The following is a 22,028-nucleotide window of genomic DNA, read 5'->3' on the forward strand; positions in this document are numbered from 1 at the left end:
ACCTGTCGTCGAACTTACGATCCGAACGAGCACGAAAAACCATTCGCGAACCGATGCCAAAGTGACGATTCTTTTCTTCACTAATGTCGCCGTTTTATTTCAACTCGTCGTTTTGGCGGTGTTACGTTTCATCGTTCTTTCGAACAACTCTGCTTTCACCGGCAAAGTGTTCAGTGCGCGTTCAAATTTAACCCGCATTATGCATTCCTTATGAATTTCTTGGATGCAATCGGTAATTTGCAGGGTAACTTGAGCTACTTCGGAAAGTTGAGCTGTCATCGACCGTGGATCGCAATTGAAACAGTTTGTGATTTTTCTAGCTTTTATAGTGTTGATTATCATATTTTAAATTATTCATGCACCAGTTGACGCATCTACTCACGCGTACAGCTCTCTTATCCGTGTACTTCTTTGTTTACCGTTTCAACGATTCGTTCCTTCGAAAGGTACTGGAGGGTACTATTACAACAAGTACACCTGCGGGTCTCGTTACGTTTTTACGTATTTATACGGTTCTCGGCGCAAATCCCGTCTCTTTGTATGTATCGCGCTCGGATCTGCTAGCGGCGATGCGACGTAATTATTCTGATGTTTCTGATGTCGTGTTAATTAATCAGTCATCTGCAAAAATGGCCAGTAGTATTTTATGTCAGCCTTGCGAGAGAAAAGAGAGAAAAAAGGAAGTATTTCGCGTGTTGATGCTCGAGCGTGATTCTTAAACGCGAGCTAAACGAAATAAATGAGATGACTTATCCAGCTGTAATTACGTTTGAGCCGCGACGCTGCTGCATTAACGACACGCGCTCGCAATAGATATTTGTCGAAATAGCTGATTCTTCAAGCGTTTGTTTCGACACAATTAAGCCTCTGACGCGATTCAGTTAACTCCCCTGTATATCGCTCGTGAAAGGAATTCAAGCTCGCGGACTAAAGCGTATCTGATTCGGTGCTTCTCTATGAGCAATATCGCGACTCTTACTCGTATAAATGGAACAAATCCGCCTTCCATGGAAGATACAACCGCGCGAAACAAAGTATATATCGCGAACGTTTGTAAACCCCGCGGGGAACGAAAATATCCGAGTAAATTAGAACTACAGCACGAAGAACTCACTCGACTCTCGCCTAATTATTACGTCAGCTTGCCTTTGGATATATTTCCTTCGGATCGGATTGCTTCGTTAATACAAAAGCGGCCTGACAATTACGTGCGATCTGGAAGCTCCGGGACGGCACGGGTTGCGTTGCGTCCCACTTATCGATTATCGTACGTAATATGTATGAGCATCCGAGTGAATTTCATCCGGGCAAACTTTTCAGTACGAATGAAGAATAGAAAAACTTATTTACGTCACTTGTAAATACATTTTTAAGTTTTGCTCGTGACTGCTTTAATTTGTGTTGTTTGAAATGAAAACGATAGAAACGAATGAGTTGTACCGTTGCAATTATCAAGGATAAAAATTCATGTTATTCCACGATATGGATAATTAGAGAGAATGAATTAATATATCGTTCATTTCTGCTGGTAAACATTTAAATCGTTGGTAAATATCGTTTCTCTCGTTGTTGCGGGAAACGTCCAATCTCTTTCTGCCTCTCTCTCTCTCTCTCTCTCTCTCTTTGTTCCTCTTAAGTGATACGATTAAATATGTACGAGCGTATGTACGAATGAGTACGGGCGATATGTGCATTTAGAGAGTGTTGGGGAAGTATCCGCGTTAAAGGTAGTGCCCGCCTGCGCATGGATCTCGCTTTGCGTGCATTATCTCTTTACGGAACGGTATTTGTCGCGCGCGCGCGCATCCGGAATTTCATGGCGGGAAAGAGAGGGGATCGTAAAGACAGAGGGCGACGCGCGGAGATGTCTCACCGCTTTAGCGAAATAAATGACGTTCTACCGGTGTTAGCCTAACATTAGAATATCCTCCGGATGATTATTCCCGCGATACGCGCATTGCAACACGAGCGGTAGGACGACGCGTACGAGCAACTCCGAAATTTCATTTCTCCAGCAGAAACTGCTAAAAATCGTGAATTACGGACGCCCACTACAAATAGAGAACAAATGGTATGCACGAGTGCGAGTGCGAGGGCTGACTTAATCCGCCTTTTTAAGAGAGTTGAAAGAAGTATGTCCTGTGAGGGAGAAGGGGCGGGGAGATAAAGAGCAAAGGACAGGAAAGCGGAGAACAAACGCGGCGGCTGAGATACTTACCAGTTGTATATACGCATCCCCGTTGCGGTTGTATTATCCTTTGAAGGTCCCGGGAAACATTCGTTCGAATATCAATACCACACGGAGGGAAACATCCCAAAATAGGGAAAATACCTCATGGTAATTATATGTCAAAATCCAGACGGCGTTGTTATATACGCGGACACAGTAGAGGGAGATCGGCTTCCTCGGGGATGTTTCTCTGAGATCTCGTTCTCTGTGCCGCCGCTTCTATCTCTTTGCCGTGAAATACGTGAAAGATAGGCAAAGCCGGCGCGCACTGAAGCGAACGTTTACAGCGCTCGTATAAGTCAGCGCGCGGTATGTTCGCCCATACCCGATGATCGCTACTTAGATGAGGAGTACGAAATATCGCGCGTTAGAGCGCCAGTGCGCCTCGCTACCAGACAGCGTATTTGCAATTGTATTTGCTGGGTGGACAGCGGTGAGATGCCGCTTGATGAAATTACCGGGGTAGAGACAGTTAGTCCCTCCCGCACTCGAATTAGCTTGGAAGGGAGTAATTGAAGTCTGCTTCTGAAGTGTCTTAAATTTAAATTACTGTCCATAGTGTGCGGTGGGCTGGATCGACGTTAATTCACCCGGTTTTTAGTTCTACAAGTTTCTGAAGTTGTAAATATTTTCCTCAAAATCTGAAGATTGTCCGAGTTTAATCGTACATTTCGATTTGCCTTGATTCGTCGACTTTCACGCGATAGCAAAATGAGATATTGATTTTTCCGGTCAAGTCTCAAATTCAAGTGTTACATTATGCATCGTACATTCAGCGTGTATGCGTGTTTGCCTGCACTTTCCGGTAATATAATTTCAGTAATGTAACAATATTCAGTAATATTATCTGTCATATTATTTCGTAACATAATAATCATCGGGGGACCTTATATGATTTTAAATGTTTTATTTGCACAATTTATGTAAATTGCAAAAGCAACGCAAGCTCATCGTTTTTATTTACACGATAAAACGTGAATATAAGTAGCATTGAATGTAATTATTATTATATCCAAACAGCCTGGCTATAACTTAAATTTGATTAACGGTAAATTAATAAGCGCCATTTAAAGGCATAAATTATGATGCTTTTATGCTTTTATGGAACTATGGTTAATTAATGTGCAGTTCTCTGACAATATCATTTCTATTGTATCACTTTGTGTTTAACATTCATCTGTCAATGTACAGTAATCCGCAATAATAAGTTTGGCTCCTGTTCGTGCGTTTTTCACGTTTGTTGGAATACTTAAGAATAGCTTAAAAAGATATAGCTGCGTTTCCATTGTCCTGAGGAGTTCATTTCATTGTTCTTAAAAAAAAATATTCTTCTTAAAAATATTCTTAAAAATATTCTTAAAAATCTCGAAGAAACATGTATGTATTTCATGTTTAAAATTAGACCAATATTTTACCGTGGTACGTAAGTATTTAAAGCTTTACAGTCTGCTAAACTTCAAGTAATCAGGTGTGCTCCTTGCATTTTCATTTCGAGTTATTTAATTTTTCAAATAAAATTTGTCCTTTTCATTATGAACCGCGTGCTCCCGTATCACAATTAACAAATTCATATTGATTTTCCTCTGGTTTTTGCGCGCGGCGATACCAAGGCAAATACACGCGTTAAATAAAATTATAACCACGCGATCGATTCGACGACGGAATTTCGCCGTATCATTGTTATCTCGAGCTGACTTGTTGAACTTCTCACTCGGTTATTGTAGAATCTAGTTTTCCGCGCACAGCCTATTGAGTTTAACCGTCCGACTGAATTAACTCTTTTTTTCGTTTGTTATTGCCGTCGTAATTGTCCGTTAACCGCGGTTCCGATATTTGTAACCGTCATGATAGAATTTATTGGTCCCTAGTATTTCACTCGGTGCGCGACGGCAGAGTGATTCTAGACACTCGTTTGGGTTTTGCGTTAATTAAAAGTAATTAATTAAACTGTCCGTCAACCGATGCCGACGGCCGATCGATAAAAACTAAATTTCGTTATGCGTTTGCCGATCGTTGGAATTCGCCTCGCGCGCGAATGTACGGCACACGGTACACGGAGATACCGTATTACATTTCACACACACACACACACACACCGTACGATGTATATATGTACGTATATATCGCGACGTACGTTCGCCTTCCCAAGTCACATCGAACTCAATTATAGCTCAGAGTTTACTCTGTGCTACCGTCACTCACCCGGACCTGTCTCGAGAAATCGATGGTGAACGATGGCTTTCTTTCTTTATCCCTCTTTCGTCCATGCTCTTCTCGGTCCTCTCGCCTTTTCCGCTCTCTCGTTTCGTCTACCTATATCTTATTTTCATCCCTTGCGTTATTTCGGGTGTAAGTGCGACTCGCGATAACTAGTCGCGACTGCTACGTACGTCTGAATGCTCATCCGTAAAAATTCCAAAATGATAGACATGAATTTTAAAACACGGTTAAAAAGATTAAGAATTGAAACTTCTAGTAGTTTTGCTCACATTGACAAATAGTAATTTAATTTAAATCGGATTTTCGAATATTTGGATATTGAAATTAAATTTGCGGGTATTTTTAACAGAAATACGCAGAAAAAATTTATTTGCGAAATTTTTCGAATTACCAGGATTGTATAAATTTATATTTGACTCGCGCGCGCACACGCGCTGTTAAACATCAAATATATTTGCGGTTTTGCGTGCGATTATATCTATATGGACTAGACTTATTCTGTTTCTCTCTTGCACAACTTCCTGACGTTTAACATTAAATATCTCAACTAAGTTTCCGGGTTTCACACATGGATGGCGCTAACGACACATGTAGTCGACATACATGTCTGAAGTTGTGTTTTTTTATAGCTTGGACAAAAATATTTTTTCTAACAACGAAGATGTCGAGTTTTGTGCCAAATAAACAGTATTTGCGGGAAGCTTTGCTTTTCTGCTTTAACTTGAAAAAAAGTGCAGCTGAAGCACGTCGTTTGCTTGAGGAGGCCTACGGCGAACATGCACCATCGAAAACTACCTGTGAAGATTGGTTTAAACGTTTCAGAAATGGCGATTTCGACACTGAGGACAAGGAACGCTTCGGAAGACCAAAAACAATTGAGGATGCCGATCTGCAAGCGTTATTGAATGAAGATGATACGCAAACACAAAATCAACTTGCGGAGGCATTAAACATGACTCGCCAAGATATTTCCAAACGTTTACATGCCATAGGAAAAATTCAAAAGGAAGGGAAATGAGTGCCGCATGAGTTGACTGAGAGACAGATGGAAAATCGAAGAGCCACTTCCGAAATTTTGCTTTTGCGGCATGAAAGAAAGAGTTTCCTGCATCGAATTGTTACTGGCGATAAGAAGTGGATATATTTCGAGAATCCCAAACGCAAAAAATCGTGGCTTTCACCTGGCGAAGCATCAACATCGACGGCACGGCCGAATCGCTTCGGAAAGAAGACAATGCTCTGCGTTTGGTGGGACCAGAAAGGAATCGTGTACTATGAGCTGCTGAAACCGGGCGAAACTGTCAATGGGCATCGCTACCGACAACAACTGATCAATTTGAACCATGCATTGCTCGAAAAACGGCCAGAATGGGACACGAGACACGAGAACGAGTGATATTGCAGCACGACAACGCTGCGTGCCATCGCACTTCCATCGTCCAGGACACCATCAAAACGCTGAAATGGGATCTGCTACCGCACCCGCCGTATTCGCCAGATCCGCCCCCTTCCGATTATCACTTGTTCCGGTCGATGGCGCATGGCTTGGCTGGGCAACACTTGGCCAATTTCGAACAAGTGCAAAATTGATTGGATGAATGGTTTCGGTCCAAAGACGCGTTGTTTTATCGTAGCGGTATTCATGTATTGCCAGAGAGATGGCAAAAATGTATAGTTAGCGAGGAACGATACTTTGAATAAACCATTTTTTATATTTCTCTTGAAATTTTCCATTTTTCATTGATCAAAAAAACTCGGAAACTTAGTTGCGCACCTAGTAAAGCGCTATTGCTGTTTCTTATTCGCGGTGCTAAAAGCTTAAGTCTCGTGAAGCTCATTTTCAGGTGTTTATAAATCGGAAGCTATTGGTACTTCGACACTTTCGTTAAAGGGAAATCAATTCCAAAGTAATTAAAGAATCTGTTAAAGAAAATTAAAGGGACGCTTGGGAATGTATTGACATCTTTCGTATTAAGTCGGCGACTAAATGAATCGAGTTTTTCTTATTTCTCAATGCTCAACAGGTAAGGTACTCGCTGTATTTTTCGTGAATACGTATTAATTATATCATACTATAATTAATACATTACAATTATATTAATGGCTATAACAAGAGTAATAAGGGAAAACACATAATTCGATATGAACTGTTGAGCTCCTGTTTTATTAGTACATCTTCTTTAGTTGAGAAAACGAAAAGGCGTGGTCACTTATGCATATGCAGGACACCCTCGTATAAAGATCCCAACGGAAAGGGAAAGAAAGGGATACGTAGTTTTAACATTGTGCGCAGGAACGAAGGAACGGATGACGTAAAAGAAAGAAAGGAAGAGAGAAAGAGGGAGAGAGAGAAAAAAAAGAGGAGAGAACAAACCCGACTCGCGAAAACTCTCGTGCGTACATATATTTGCACGAACGAGCGCGCGCGCGCGCACACACACACACACACACACATATGTGACGGGGTGGATGAGGAGAGTGGAGAGGGTGGAAACACGGCGGCGAGAGGAAGCGATAGAACGACTCCGGTCGCGTCGTCGTGATTTCGTTTCCCGCACGTTGCATTCGCGCAATGGGAAGCTACCATTAATTAAAATATGGGCGGGGAGAAAAAGGGCAGCGGAAACGGCGTACACGGAATGTATAAAAGGTTCTCGTTTAACCGAACGCCACGGAGTAACCACGACGCAGTCGAGTTCTGACAATGGGCGCGGATCCGGCGAATGGATTTTCTACTGCCGCCGTGCCGTGTCGTTTGTATTCCTGCCTACGTCTCTTTCTCTTTCTCTCTCTCTCTCTCTCTCTCTCTCTCTCTCTCTCTCTCTCTCTCTCTCTCTCACTCTCACTCTCCTCTCACCCTCTCACTCACTCACTCTCCCTTTCTCTCTCTCCTTCTTCGTACACATACATACGCACTCTCTTGCTTTCTTTTCTCTCTCGTAAATACATGTCATCAACATGCTCTGAATTCCAGCATATGTTTCGCACATGGAATGAGGCGGTCCGGGAAGCGCTATCGAGAACCATTTATGATTTCTATTGGAAACGCGAGTATCCGACTAGCTTCCCGATCGCAATGTCATCTCTTGCGTGATTTGTCTCACAGTGGGTTCCACCGGCGGATTCCCATGGCTGGTCGTTGAATTTTTCATTATAGGAGTTTAGCAGCAGCGAAAAGCTGTCTTTTCACATGATGAACGGACGAGTCATTTCTGCCTCCATTATATATATAATATATATGTTTTACACGGACCCGACAACTAGATTAATCTGTTTGAATGAAACGCTCTCAAAGCAGACGATAAAATGTAGAATATTTCCATATGATTCGCTAGAATATCCTCCCTCGTAAATTGGGCAAATTTTACAAGCGTGCGCTGCAGCTCGCCGCAATGTATTCATAATTATCCCCACATATGGCCACGCTGACGGTTCTATCTAGACGTTCGCGCATCGAGATGGGGATCCGTCGAGCGCGAGAAATTTCGGCAGACGCGACGCGCTACGCCGCGCCGCGCCGCGCTCGACTCCCTTCTGCTCGGGGACCGGAACGGGCTTCTGCCGTTCTTCCTTCTGTCAATACGCCGTGCTCGTGGCAATATGCAACCGACAGGAAAAATAAGGGCACGCGGCCGCGATGAAATGTCACCGCCCGATGTGACCGGCCGCGGCGCGGCGCGCGATTGTGGACCATGCTGGGTGGCTGCGCGCGCCCGCGTGCTACATGCGTGCATGCATGCGTGCGTGCGTGCGTGCGTACGTGCGTACGTGCGTCGCACTCAGTCGAAAAGCGTTTCTCCGCTCGATGTAACCCAAATGCACGTGCCAGTCGCTCATTAACAACGGCTCACGCCGTTCTAAACTCATTTGCATAATTAGTGCGTGTCGGTTGCAGCGGTAACGCGTGACTGCGACCGCCAGCGAGAGCATCAAGCTCAAGCGCGATATCGCCGTTAATGCGAGAACGATAGGATAGGCTTGCTGCTGGCCGGCTTGCTAGCTAGCTGGTTGGTTGGCCGGTTGGCCGGTTGGCTGGCTGGCTGGCTGGCTGGACAACGCGTCGCGACGCGTTGCATTGCGCGACGTGTTTGGTCCATACCGAGTTGAATGGCATTCGCCAACTTCCGGGGAGCGCGCTGCCGCTTCGCATCGTCGTGGATCACTGATTTGGCTGGGGCCGCGCTTCGACGCTTCGCCAAATTCCTGTCGCGCGGTTGAATAATTTGTAAGCGACTTTGATTGAGCGAGCCGTTTGTATTTAGCAGTCGGGATTTCCGGGCGTTCGAACAATTCGGACAGTTTCTCTTTTGCAACTCGAACTTGAATCGTCTGGATTTACCGAGCGCGTGCGAGTATACCTGAATCGTTTGAATCGGGTCTCGGTCGGACGAATCGTGTGACTAAACTGTTCGAATAGTTCGCTCATCTCTGTTCGGTATGCTCGTCTGCGCTGATTTGTATTGTCTGGGGACTTGACTATGTTTCGTTATCGGGAGAAATTCGAACGAACCCAGTGTTCAGTTTCTGCTCGTTCTCCCTGCAGCACGTCGTTTAACGTTGCAGCTCAAACAATTCAAACTGCACGAATTAGCCGACAATTTGAAGACTCGGAGGATTAATCCGCGTATCTCGAAGCGAATGACGAAATCTTGAGATTTTTGCACTAAATTCTGTTGTAGCATTCTATGAACAATTTCTGCAAAACAGATTAAATTTGTAAGAGTTAGCTCTCTCTCTCTCTCTCACACACACACACACACACAGTGTTAGCAATCAAAAGAAACCTCCTGAGAAGTTGATGAAACCCGAGGAAACTTACAGAAGAAAGTGCAAGACAAGTAACAAGTTATTTTACTTGCTCTTTCTAGTACCTCACGTTGAAACATAGTAACTCAGCGCACACAATATGCCCTCATATGCTACCTTTGCGCAAACTTGCTATTACGCAATTGTAATTTGCAAGCATCACGTGCAGCTTGTAGCAGTTTCGCAAATTTCCTCTTATGTTATTAAATCGTTTATAAGCAATGTATTTGAATAAAACAAGAAAATGTCGTCGCTAAGTGTACTTACGGTGCATATGTTGTACGCGCATATCTCGCTTCATCGCCTCGTCAGACTTCTTTTGCATTATAAGGACGTTTCTGAAAACAACGGAAAGACATACAGAGATCAAATGGGGTGGCCAGGAGACTGAGCGACAAACAAATAAACAAAAAAAGAAACAATTCAATAAACACGAGCCGGAGAGAGATGGGCAGAATTTAATTCCCGCGATAGTTCGGGTTCACAATGTGCCCTCGCCGAGCATAGTCCGGCGGCACGGCCACGGGCGGGAAGGGTTAAAATATTCAGGCTGTTAAAAGGGTTAACGCGTAAAGTTACGCGGATCTCTGCGGATGCGCATTGTCCAAGCGTGTGTACGTGCACTCCTCTAATGTGTACACAACTTGATATACGTGTAAGGTATACCCTCGGTATGCGCTGAATACGCAAGGCGAGGTTGTCATAAATCACAGCAGCGGGCGCGGGTTAAATGCAATAGTCCGGCTTAAAATATTCGTTATAAAAATATACGTGTCTGAGTAGAAGTCAGTCGTCGAAACGGTGAAATGCTTTTCGCTAAACTTCCCTCGTGATTTGTCGGAGCGCCCGCGCCGCGGCGTGCGCTCGCCCAAAGCCGTTCCTCAGGGTTCGCGCTGCGAAAATACGCGCGCGCGCGCGCGCGAATATCGATGCATGCTGCGCCGATGCAGCTGGCCCGAAGTGTTTCACCGCGTTCAAATTCAGTCGAAACGTTTGCATTTGCCGAGCTCGATATGGCCCGCTCGACCTTTTTTCTCTCGTTCGCGTTTTCGCTCTAACCACATTGGCACCGACCGTCCGTCAAATTAGCTCGATTCCAGATGACCCGCAGTCACGTTCCGGCCGCCTCTTTGTCGAGGCAGAACGGTCCTTTTGTCCGTATCCGCTCGCTCGCCTTCGAAATTGGACGCCGATAGCGATGGCTGCGATACACTTCGTAAGAGGCATCGACACCTTTCGCACAGCAGAATATCGTTTCTCCCCGTGACTATTCGGTGACTATTTGTAAGATTTTACACCTCTCACGCAGGTAACGTTAGCCGTCGCAGAGAGAATAAATTCTCCAATAATCTGCGCCTTCAAGCTCACGAGAGAGTGCCGTCCCCGATTACCGAGACGCGTCGCTTGAAATTAAAGCGTATCTCGACTCTTCGACTTAATCAGTTTCATCCGGACTATTCTCAAGATAGGGCGGAATCAATTGACCGTGCTGCATTATTACCGCAGTGAATCATTAGAAATACGCCGTGCGGGCGATTATCGACTTATCGGATCCATCACTCGGCGCTCGCGGTAACCCGATGCGTATGACGAGTGCGCGATCCAGGCGGTATAACGATATTACGTAACGACCGTATTGTCGGCGAGGTCTGTCCATCCGTCCGATATCCTCCTTCAGCGGTCCCTCCGGACAGACCGGAGGTCCGTAGGCGGACTCGTCGACCTCCGGTCGATCTTCTGTGTGCGCTCGCGGTATCTTGTTAATGGCTTCTCTCTGATAGTGCCTGCAGCACCGAATTGCTAAAGACTCTCCTCATAGCTACTATTTCGGTCTTGTAAGTAATGTCATTAGGGAGATGACGTTTTGCCGGATACGTGCGCATACGGTTGCTGCTGCTGCTGCTGCTGCTGCTGCTGGTATTCCATCACGCGCGCTACAAACTTATCCTCTGTTCGCGCGCTATATACCTACGCCGCGATTAATATAATATTTTCACATTCGCTCGTGACTGATTCAACCGGCGGCGATGTGCGCTCATTCATCGGACAGCGCGGCGCAGCGCACGATTTGATTCGTTCTCTACGACTCCATTCGCCGCTAATATTAAAAAACATTTTAACGGCTTCAGCAAATATCGCGTGGATCGGCCCTGCCGAGTTGGGGGAATTGTGAAATTAACCCCCGCTAAATATTCATATTTGTTTCAATATCTACGTAGAAATAATCGATAAGCTGCCTGCTAGAGATAGGAATGTATTATCATTAATAACAATTGACATGCATATTAAATATATTAGATTGGATTCCATTGCTGGATATTTTATATGAAAGCCAGTTATATATATAAATTACTCATTTACGACTATTGTATGAATCGATCCGATAAATATGAGATAACATATTGATGTATAATAATGTTCTAAGAAAGTCGACGAATGTTTAACGAGCAGGCAATTAATCGTTGATCGATACTCTTTTCAACTGGCCATTTTTTGGAGAGAAACATATTTTAGCACATTTAGGCATCTGTAAATTAATTATTTGCTATACATCTCGAAATTGCTCGCGTAAGGTTTAACGTTGCTCGTCCGGCCATAAAGATACGTCGGTAACGACACGGTTTACGTCACGGTAACCTTTTTCCTACGCACGGCTGTCTACCCCGTGGTAAAGTACGTCATTAATTTATTCCGCAATTAAATTCTGAACACGTTACTACGGTGCGAGTGCGCAGCCCTATACACGGCATGGCGGAAATTCTCAAAGGTACCTTGCGAACGATCAGCCGCGGCGCGATCCATCGAATATAAATTTAGAGGCGGCACCGTTCTCGTCGCGAGTTACTTCGCGTGTTCTATATCAATTTAATTAAAATTACTGAACTTAATTAAACCCCACGAACGTCCGCGCGCGCCATTGTCGCGACCGTCGTGGTATCGCGAAGAGACGGCGACAATGTCGCTTTGCCGTGGCCGATTTTGCTCTCCTTCCCCCCCCCTCTCTCTCTCTCTCTCTTCTTCCGCTTTGCCGCTCATTATCTCTCACGTTACCTCCGTAATGATGGCTAACCTGTCTGTTACGGATATGACTCAAACGTGTCTAGAATTGGTCGCAGATGCATTTTCCTTTTTATTTCGATTTTATGTTGACTGTATATATGTGTGTGTGTGTCTGCGTGCGCGGCACATACACACAAAGCGCTCTTGTACAGCTCTCGCTGTGCGCGGTGATAATTCGTGGAGCCCGATGGATTAAGCATCGAGCTTCGCAATTAAGCCGAACGATTCGTCGAGCTTCGGACCGGCTCATAGGTGATATTCATAAGAACAAACGGGCGCAGATCGATTCGAGTGCCTGCATCTTAAATTAGAATTTCATGTTCCCGAAATCCCATTCTCGACATGATCCTATACGATGCACCGTTCCTAATCGATCGCTGTAAGCCAGTAAAAGGGAGAAAAAGAGAAGGAGCACGAGAAGACACGTGCAGGGAAAAATGCTCTCTCTCTCTCTCTCTCTCTCTCTCTCTCTCTCTCTCTCTCTCTCTCTCTCCCTCTCTCTCTCTCTTCCTCTTTCTTCGCCTTTCTGTGCGCTCCGCTCCTTGGTCTCACGATATAAAGGGTGTCCCAAAATTCACGCAAGATTTGAATTTTGTGCCATTTGTGTGGTAAAGTGTTGCCAACGAAAAACAAAGACAACGTGACAGCTGACAGTTTAGGGTTTTTAAATTGACCACACACAACGAAGAGAGTTCGTTGAATGAATTATGGACCAACAACAAGTGGATGCTGATATTTCGAACAAAATCATCTTCAGCAATGAGGCTTATTTTCATCTTGATGGTTTGGTTAATCGACAAAATTGTCGCATTTAGAGTTCAGAAAATCCACGAGTGATTGTTGAGAAACAAATGCATCCACAACCTGTCACTGTTTGATGCGGATTTTGGGCTGGAGGCATCATCGGACCATTCTTCTTCGAAAATGCGGCTGGTCAGGCAACAATAGTTAATGGTGCTCGCTATCGCGATGATAATCCAGTTTTTTGTGCCTAAATTGATATGGATGTGGACGACATGTGGTTTCAACAAGACGGTGCCACATGCTATACAGTCCGAGAAACAATTCAATTACTACATGAGTCATTTCCTGGTCGTGTAATTTCCCGTTTTGGTGATCAGATTTGGCCGCCAGATCATGCGATTTAACGTCGTTGGACTTTTTTCTTTGGGGTTTTTTGAAGTCTAAGGTTTATGCCAATAAGCCCACGCCTTGAAGGAGGAAATTAAGTTGAGCGTTGTATCAACGAAATTCAGCCACATTTATGCAAAACGGTCATGGAAAATTTCAACAAAAGAGTGCATATGTGCCAGCAAAGCTGTGGAGGCCATTTACCCGCTATTCCATACATAACCCTATACTGTATACTTTATGAATCAATAAAAAATTTACAATTTTTAATTATAAACCTGTGTTTTCTATCAAAATTACTTCTTGCGTGAATTTTGGGACACCCTTTATTATAGGAACAAAGTTGATTTGTCATAGCCGTTATATCAAGAGTCAATGATCTCACAGTGGCACATGTAGGAGAATTCGCGAAGAAACAACGCAAGATATATTTCGGTTGGATTTAGGCCGCGGCTCCACTCTATCACACCTGTCGATACTTCTTCACGATTCCTCTCTTTCTCTCTCTCTCTCTCTCTCTCTCTCTCTCTCTCTCTCTCTCGCTCGCTCTCTCGCTCTCTCTCTCTCTCTCTCGCTCGCTCTCTCGCTCTCTTTCTCTCTCTCTCTCTCTCTCTCTCTCTCTCTCTCGCTCTCTCTCTCTCTCTCTCTCTCTCTCTCTCTCTCTCTCTCTCTCTCTCTCTCTCTCTCTCTCTCTCTCTCTCTCTCTCTATCTCTCTCTATCTCTCTCTCTCTCTCTTTCTCTCTCTCTCTCTCTCTCTCTCTCTCTCTCTCTCTCTCTCTCTCTCTCTTCTCTCTCTCTCTCTCTCTCTCTCTCTCTCTCTCTCTCTCTTAGCAGAATTCCTTCGGCTATAGGCGAGAAACTTGGCGCTGTCGGCTTTGTCGTCCCGAGCTCGTCCTCGTCCTCGTCGTCTTCGTGTTTCCGCACCCAGCGACGAATATTTGTCGAGCGACTACGCGTGATTATCTCCTCTCGTTTTAAAGTGGCTTGAGAGATTCCACTTCCGCTCGGTTAACTTTCTCCGGCTCGGCTCTCTCCATCGCGGACCTACTCATCTTCCACTCTCCCACCCCGTCTCTGCTCTCTTTCTCTTTCTCCTCCCTCTGTTGTGCGGCGTTACGGTACAAAGCGGCGCGACGTTGCCTCTTTACCGCAATAGCGAGGTCACGGAGGGAGCACGGGTGATGTTTGTCGGAAACGCTGCCCGTTTCCGATCTGACTTATCTCAAGGTACCACTGAGAGAAGAAGAGCGGTACCTGACGGGAGTATCTGAGAAGAGTAGAGACGGCCGCCTATCGGTTTTCCTCAGAGGAGCGGTGTTCTCTTCGTCTGCGCGGAGACCGTATATACAGACAAAGGATAAAAAGAATTTCCTGAGAAAATGAGACGAGACTTCGTCTCCGTGACATCGAATATTTGTAAGGGACATTGGATCGGATAGTTGCTCAATAGGGGATATCGAGTGGGTATACCGGGCGAAAAGTTAGGGATGCGAGTGTAAAGACGCGCTTCGGACGAAGGCGCGATTCCGGTCACTTTGACACCGCGGACTAATGATCGATAACTCGATGAACCCTTGAGTGTCCTTCTCGGCGGGTACAGCGATCTCCGAGCGATGCCAGCGAAGTACTTAGTTATCAGTACCGAAGCACTTGTTTACGGAGAAATCTATATACAGGGTGGGGCAATAACTATTAGGACCTTAAATATCTTCGAATCTATAAGGTCCAGAGGAAGATTTGTGTATCCAAATTTGCACGGCACGAAGGGGGCTATCATATAGTGATAATAATTTTTGTCCAGGTGGAGGCGCTTCGGAGACACCAAGGTCATTTTCATTTTTTTAAATTGGTCCGATATGTTTTTTTTCCATAATATAATAGAGGAGCTCGAAACAAGTTCAGAACTCACGACACAAGATCATTGAACAAGATTTAAAGTAAAGTAAAGAAAAATCGATAAAAATACATTTTTATTATTGAATGAGATTTACGTTTACAAAAGATGTTCGAATGGATACATCGTGCATGATTGACTGATTTTTATTTTCTTTTTATTTTAATCTTATTTCAATCCATTTTCATGTCTAGTTTATCCTGAGAACTTGCTCAGATGTCTTTCAGCAGTGAAAATAAATACTCACGTATTATCACTTCAATGAAAACAAACACTCTTTGAAGGACATCTTAATAAGTTAGTAGTAGTAGTAATAAAGTAAACATCTAATAAAAGTAAACAAGATTAATATCGACAAATCAGTCAATCATGCAAGATGTATCCATTTGAAAAACAAGTTGACATGATTTTAATTTATGGTGAATGTCAACAAAATTCAGTGCGAGCAAGAATTTTGTATTCTTCATGTATTCAGCTCGTTCGTCAGACTTGGCACCACTGGATTTCTTTTTATGGGGAACCCTAAAGGACATGATCTACAAAGAAAAACCAACTACACCTCAAGACATGCAACAACGGATTTCTCACAGCCTGTACATCAATAACTCCTGACGTTATTAAAAGAGCAAGCCAATCAATGATCGGAAGAATCCAATCTTGCATCGATAATGATGGCCATCACTTCGAACATCTTTTGTAAACGTAAATTTCATTCAATAATAAAAATATATTTTTATCGATTTTTCTTTACTTTAAATCTTGTTCAATGATCTTGTGTCGTGAGTTCTGAACTTGTTTCGAGCTTCTCTATTATATTATGGAAAAAAAACATATCGGACCCATTTAAAAAAATGAAGATGACCTTGGTGTCTCCAAAGCGCCTCCACCTGGACAAAAATTATTATCGCTATATGATAGCCCCCTTCGTACCGTGCAATTTTGGTTACACAAATCTTCTTCTGGGCCTTATAGATTCGAAGATATTTAAGGCCCTAATACTTATTGCCCCACCCTGTATATTATAGGTATTGTTTTGTATAACGGCTGTAATCAGCTCATGTATAGGTGTAACAGCAACATACAGGTCAGTATGACGGGTTGCTTGCCCCTATTCGGATAGTAATGCAGAGGTTGCCGAAAAAGTCACTCGTTGACTTTATTGATAATGATATTTGCAGTGTTCCCAGTTATGACAAATGCAACTAACTTTGCACTGTGTTCGTTATGACAGTTTATCGACCATTTACCGACAGGAGTCGAGCCTCATTGAATAAGAAAAGATGTTTAAAAAATGAAACTGAGAAATAAATATTACGGAATAAAACGAAATAAACAAGAGGAATATTTAAAGAGATAAATAATACAACATATTTCCTGGTTTCGCATAATTTCTTAATTATTTTCTCACGTTGGCAAGTTCGATAGAAGTTGGAGATTAGAAAGAACGATACAGAAATATTTAAAAGTCTTATATACTGTATTTCATTCATGTTTCTATAAAAGATCGCTTCTGCAAAAGTATGAACGGACTAGAAACGCAGTATAAACATTGGTTACAATTTAATCGACTGCACCTATCAAGCGACATATTTTCGGTATATTATAGTCTTGTATCTTGGCATCGAAAATAGGGCCTTTTATAGTCTATAGAATCACTATAGTATTGTATCTTTTATCGAAAAGGGCCTGTTTCTCGAAATTTTTTGCAGCTTGATAGTTGCAATCGATTAAATTGCAACCAATATATATATATATATATATATATATATATATATTGCGTTTGTAGTCTATTCATACTTTTGCAGAAGCGATTTTTTGATAGAAACATGGATGAAATACAGTATATAAGACTTTTAAATATTTCTGTATCGTTCTTTCTAATCTCCAATTTCTATTGAACTTACCAACGTGAGAAAACAATTAAGAAATTATGCGAAACCAGGAAATATGTTGTATTATTTATCTCTTTAAATATTACTCTTGTTTATTCCGCTTTATTCCGTAATATTTATTTCTCAGTTTCATTTTTTAAACATCTTTTTTAATTCAATGAGGCTCGACTCCTGTCGGTAAATGGTCGATAAACTGTTATAACGAACACAGTGCAAAGTTAGTTGCATTTGTCATAACTGGGAACACGGCAAATATCATTATCAACAAAGTCAACGAGTGATCTTTTCGGAAACCTCTGCATTATCATCCGCATTATCATAGGGACAAGCAACCCGTCATACTGACCTGTATGTTGCTGTTACACTCTATACAAATCGACTGACAAACGTCGCGGCAATGGAAGGTGTCTTACGTGTTAAAATGAAGTATGTGGGATTGAGGAAAGGCGATTGCGTTTGCGCAGACTATGACCAACAAAACATCTCGAGAGGGATACATGACACCATGAAAGAAACATGATAGTCAAACATTCAGATGTTATATACATACAAACTGAGTATTATTATTATTAGTATTAACAGTGTAAGATTATTTATATTTTACCAGCTACATTTTCACGAAGATGAAATAGTCGATAATTTCCTCAAAGAGTAAATGTGTTAGGAGTACACGCACTTTCTAGTACGTTGAAGCGCGTGAAATTACAAAGACTGGGAAAGGCGAGTGCGTCTGCGTGAAATTATATCAATAAGTCATTTTACGAATTTTTAATGTATGGGAAATAAACATACGTCGAGTTTCTTTCGTTGTCGGATCGATAGTCTAATCGTCGGCACTTCCCCAGTGAAACCACAAGTTGTTAAACCACAAGTGCGCCGTTCTCACAGTGGTATGTTGCACTAGCGCGCGTTATATTGATGCTAAATTACGACATTTGGTCTAAAATTTACGCTAGAAGGGGGAACTATTGGATATTCAATTGACCGGTCGAAAGAAGGTGCGCGAATATACGATGACGTTTTCATGCTCAAACGCGTTTCAGTGCTCGTCGAGAAATGATCTGTATCGAAAGCCAACATTTTAACCTCAACCGAATTCTTTTTCTCGCGATAGGATTATGGCCTTATCAACAATCGAGACTCGCTCAACTTCAGACCATATTTCTTTTTAGCATTTTGACGAGTTATATTGTGTTCCAAGTGAGTTGTAATATCATCATTAATCATATTTTTGCGTAATAATCAATACATTGTTACTTGTGGCATTTTAACACGTTATTTGTCGCTACCATTTATGTTTGTGAGATTTATACATTCTTTCATGTTCAATCACTAACAATACAATATAAAATTAATTGTGCGAGAGTGCATGTTATAATTATAGAGTGCTGTGTTATATTATTATTATATTTTTTATATATTATATTTTTTTATATTTTATAATTATATTTTTTAAATTTCCTGTTAAGTTACACAAGGAATTATTTTGACTTTACAATTGACAGATTTAATGAGAATTTAAGAGAATCTTATTAATTAATCCTGTTAATATCATCTGCTAAATAAATTTATCGCTTGCAGCTTACTCCGTTTATAACTGCAGAATTTTCTCTTAAACTGGTCATCAAAGTTTGCTCGTCCATATTTTGTTTCATTGTTTTCGTAATTAAATATAGCTCATTCTGGATTAAGACTCAAACTGTAAGTTGGATTCTTGTTGTGTTTATCTTAAAAAGCTATCACGATAACGAAGATTTAATATACTGTAATTTATCGTAAATAATGAGAATCATAAGGTATTGCTGGCATGGCAGGTAAAATGGACATTGGAGCAATTGCAGCATATGTGTAACGAGTTAAAAGACGAGAATGAAATTGCCATTATAGAAAGATATGGGTACTATGCAAAATGTTCTACGTTTAGATTTACATGTAAGGCAACCATTTATTGTTCTTATGTAACTTTCTTTTTTGGAATCATGATAAAAAGAGTATGACTAATCACTTCGTTGCTTACGCAATTAGATGTTGTATTTCAATCGAAATAAGCATACAAAAAGTAGGGTATATTTAGTAGAGAAGAATATATTTTATTTTATATTTTAGTAGAGATTTTTCCGTTATCGAAATGGTTATTAAACGCAAAACTATTATCACTTAAATCTTTTTTAATAAAATGAATTCTTAATGATTAGTTTTTATGCGAAAATATTCACTGAACAGGGAAGTGGTTAAGTGGTGAATACACATCTTTCGAATATACAATTCAATATTTTGGCAGGTAGAAAATATCAACTTATACGATTGTATGTTTAAATATTCTTAGTGTTAACTGTGTGCGGTCTGTTTATTATCATTCTCCAGCCAATTTTGCCGCATACTTTTTATGCTTTTTTATTTGTAAACACATCGTATTCACGTTACAAAATACCGATTACGACAGAGTATTTTGTCGACGAAGAAAGGTATTTTTATTTACTTTTGCTGCATGTGGACATAGCTCTTTGTATAGGAATGATTGTACTGGTAGCGACAGGGACAATGCTCATAGCGTCTTTTAAACACGCCTGTGGAATGTTTAAGATCGCCAGGTGAAGTATAAATGTAACAATATATGCGAACATTATGATTATAAGTGAGTCGTATTTCCAGTTGTACGATCATTAATGTATGCTGACAATATTTACTTCATTTCTCACCTCAAACAAATTAGAACGAATATGTAAACGTTATAACGAAAATATTATTTATAGTTATCGTATCGAACGAGCGATTTCAATTACTATGGTGATGAATATTAATTTAGTGGATAAAATTACGATTTATAAGAGTTTAATTCATGCCATAGACATTCATCGCAAAACCATGCAGTTGGTATATTTATTCTGAAATATTTATGTTACCAATGAAATATAATACTTTCTTGTTCTTGAAGGTTCTCCACGGATTTAATGTCTAACTTTGAGATAACATTTCTTTTCTTAATAGTGTTTACTGTGCTTTCGTTGAGCCTCAATCTTTATCAAGTGAGTCCCCTCGCGCCTTTGTGCATACATATTTTGATAAGCAGTGTAAAATTTGGAAATTTGTTGATAAAAAAGGAAATTAAGGAAAGATTTAATACTTTATAATTTGTTTACCCTATATGATCATTTATTATTTATTTTTTATTTATTGTTTATTGTAGGTTATTCGCGTGGAGCGCTTATTATAATACAATCACAAAATGGCGTGTTAGATTTTTCAGATTATATCGTATGGGGCTGATGCGAAGGAACTGTTATATCATGTATCATATGTAGTTATTACTCTTATATACATGTTTATGGCCAATTATGTTGGGCAAGAAATTACAGATCACAATAACCACGTATTCTTCACTGTGTAAGAAATATTTTGACATGATGCCTCTGTTATTTTAATTTGATACGTTATCCAGAACTGTTTCTTTCTTTCTAGCTTTTTTTACTTTATACAAAAATATTTATAGTTTAAATGTCATTTTGCAGATATAATATTCGATGGTATATAGCACCTTTACACGTACAGAAATTGATATTATTTCTTTTGCAAAGGGGTGGTAAAACTTTTGGTTTGACTGTAGGTAAACTGTTTATATCATCTTTAGACTGTTTCGCCACGGTAAACAATTGTCATGTGTAAGAAGACATTTGACATAACTTATTTAGGACAGCTGATGCAAGCATGTTTTCCATTGCAGCTGACAAATGCATCGATGTCTTACTTTACTTTAATATATTCGATCCGGCAATAGTGAAAGGATTTATCATTACTCAATAGTACATTGAAAAACACGGTAGATATATGCAAACAGTTTCCCATGTCTTCGCTTCTACTTAGATATTGAATAAAACTATCGAGGATATATGTTTCTATTTCTTCACAAAAATCATATTTCATTAATGTTAAAAGTCACATTTATTACTAAAGCGTTTCTCCCGTGTATTAAGCTGCACTTTGTGTAAATTGCTTTTGCTTGATGAGATAAGTGATATCATGAAAAAGACATGATAGTCAAACGTACAAGAATCGTATTTCGTATCGTAAAAAGCTTCATATTACAATGTGGAATCTTTATGCTTTACCGACGATCTCTTCACTGCTGATGCATGGAGAAGGAGACGGGGAGAATATCGGACGATATTCTTTCTAAAGAACAGAAGTATCTTATACGAGTACACGCTAAATTACCGTGTGTGAAATTGTAGGGACTGGGGAAGAAGAGCAAATATACGCTTGCATAGAATTTGACCAACAAGTCGTTTTATGTGCGTTATTCTAAGGGGAATAAATGTACGTTGAATTTCTTTCCGTGTCAGATCGATAACCTAATTACCGACCACTTCCCCAGTGAAGTTGGTAACCTGCAAGTGTTCCCGTCTCACGGTGATGTTTTGTATCGCACTATTTCGTGCCGCATTTATGCTGAATTAAGCAATTTACGCTAAAATGTACAGTAGAAGAAGAAAGTTATAGACAACTCAATTCATCTATCGAAGAAGAGAGATGTGCAAAATTTGGTCCATTTTTTCACAATTAAATGCTCCTCGATTTTCGTAGCGGAATGATTTGTATCAAAACTCAACATTTTAACGCGTATTAGATTCTTCTTCTCACAGGTGGCCTTACAAGCGGTCACAGTTTGTGCGAGTTCAAATCGCCTTGTTTTATGATATTCTATTGAGTTTTATTGTATTTTAAGTGTGTTAATGATTTTCGTTACATTAGTATACTAAGTAATATTTTAATTATTATAGAGAGTAGAATTTAAAT

At 41.1% G+C, this 22,028-nt stretch overlaps 1 protein-coding gene across 3 annotated transcripts; it reads left to right on the top strand.

The window, feature by feature from the left end:
• Positions 1-18,203: 18,203 nt before the first annotated feature.
• Positions 18,204-21,120, top strand: LOC105189243 (uncharacterized). 3 transcript variants are annotated; one of them, XM_019844219.2, is made up of 9 exons: positions 18,206-18,434; positions 18,816-18,935; positions 19,049-19,166; positions 19,561-19,825; positions 19,988-20,104; positions 20,170-20,260; positions 20,473-20,618; positions 20,744-20,876; positions 20,956-21,120. In XM_019844219.2, exons 1-9 carry the CDS (start codon positions 18,291-18,293, stop codon positions 21,007-21,009), a joined length of 1,188 nt encoding a protein of 395 aa, XP_019699778.1. In that variant the 5' UTR covers positions 18,206-18,290; the 3' UTR covers positions 21,010-21,120. The 3 variants fall into 3 exon arrangements, with proteins under 3 accessions (XP_025155309.1, XP_019699778.1, XP_025155308.1); XM_025299523.1 differs by having other exon boundaries at positions 18,207-18,434; positions 19,735-19,825; XM_025299524.1 differs by lacking the exons at positions 20,744-20,876; positions 20,956-21,120 and having other exon boundaries at positions 18,204-18,434; positions 20,422-20,513.
• The last annotated feature ends 908 nt before the right edge of the window (positions 21,121-22,028 follow it).

This window comes from Harpegnathos saltator, unplaced genomic scaffold (genome assembly GCF_003227715.2).
Source record: "Harpegnathos saltator strain DR-91 unplaced genomic scaffold, Hsal_v8.6 scaffold283, whole genome shotgun sequence".
Taxonomy (NCBI): Eukaryota; Metazoa; Arthropoda; class Insecta; order Hymenoptera; family Formicidae; genus Harpegnathos; species Harpegnathos saltator.

Excerpts from the sequence above, each read along its gene's own strand:
- LOC105189243 (XM_019844219.2), top strand. The coding sequence starts at position 18,291 with ATGATCTGTATCGAAAGCCAACATTTTAACCTCAACCGAATTCTTTTT. Across the intron at positions 18,435-18,815 it reads CGAGTTATATTGTGTTCCAA|CTTACTCCGTTTATAACTGC; the intron begins GTGAGTTGTAAT and ends TATCGCTTGCAG. Across the intron at positions 20,261-20,472 it reads TGAGCCTCAATCTTTATCAA|ATTTTTCAGATTATATCGTA; the intron begins GTGAGTCCCCTC and ends ATGGCGTGTTAG.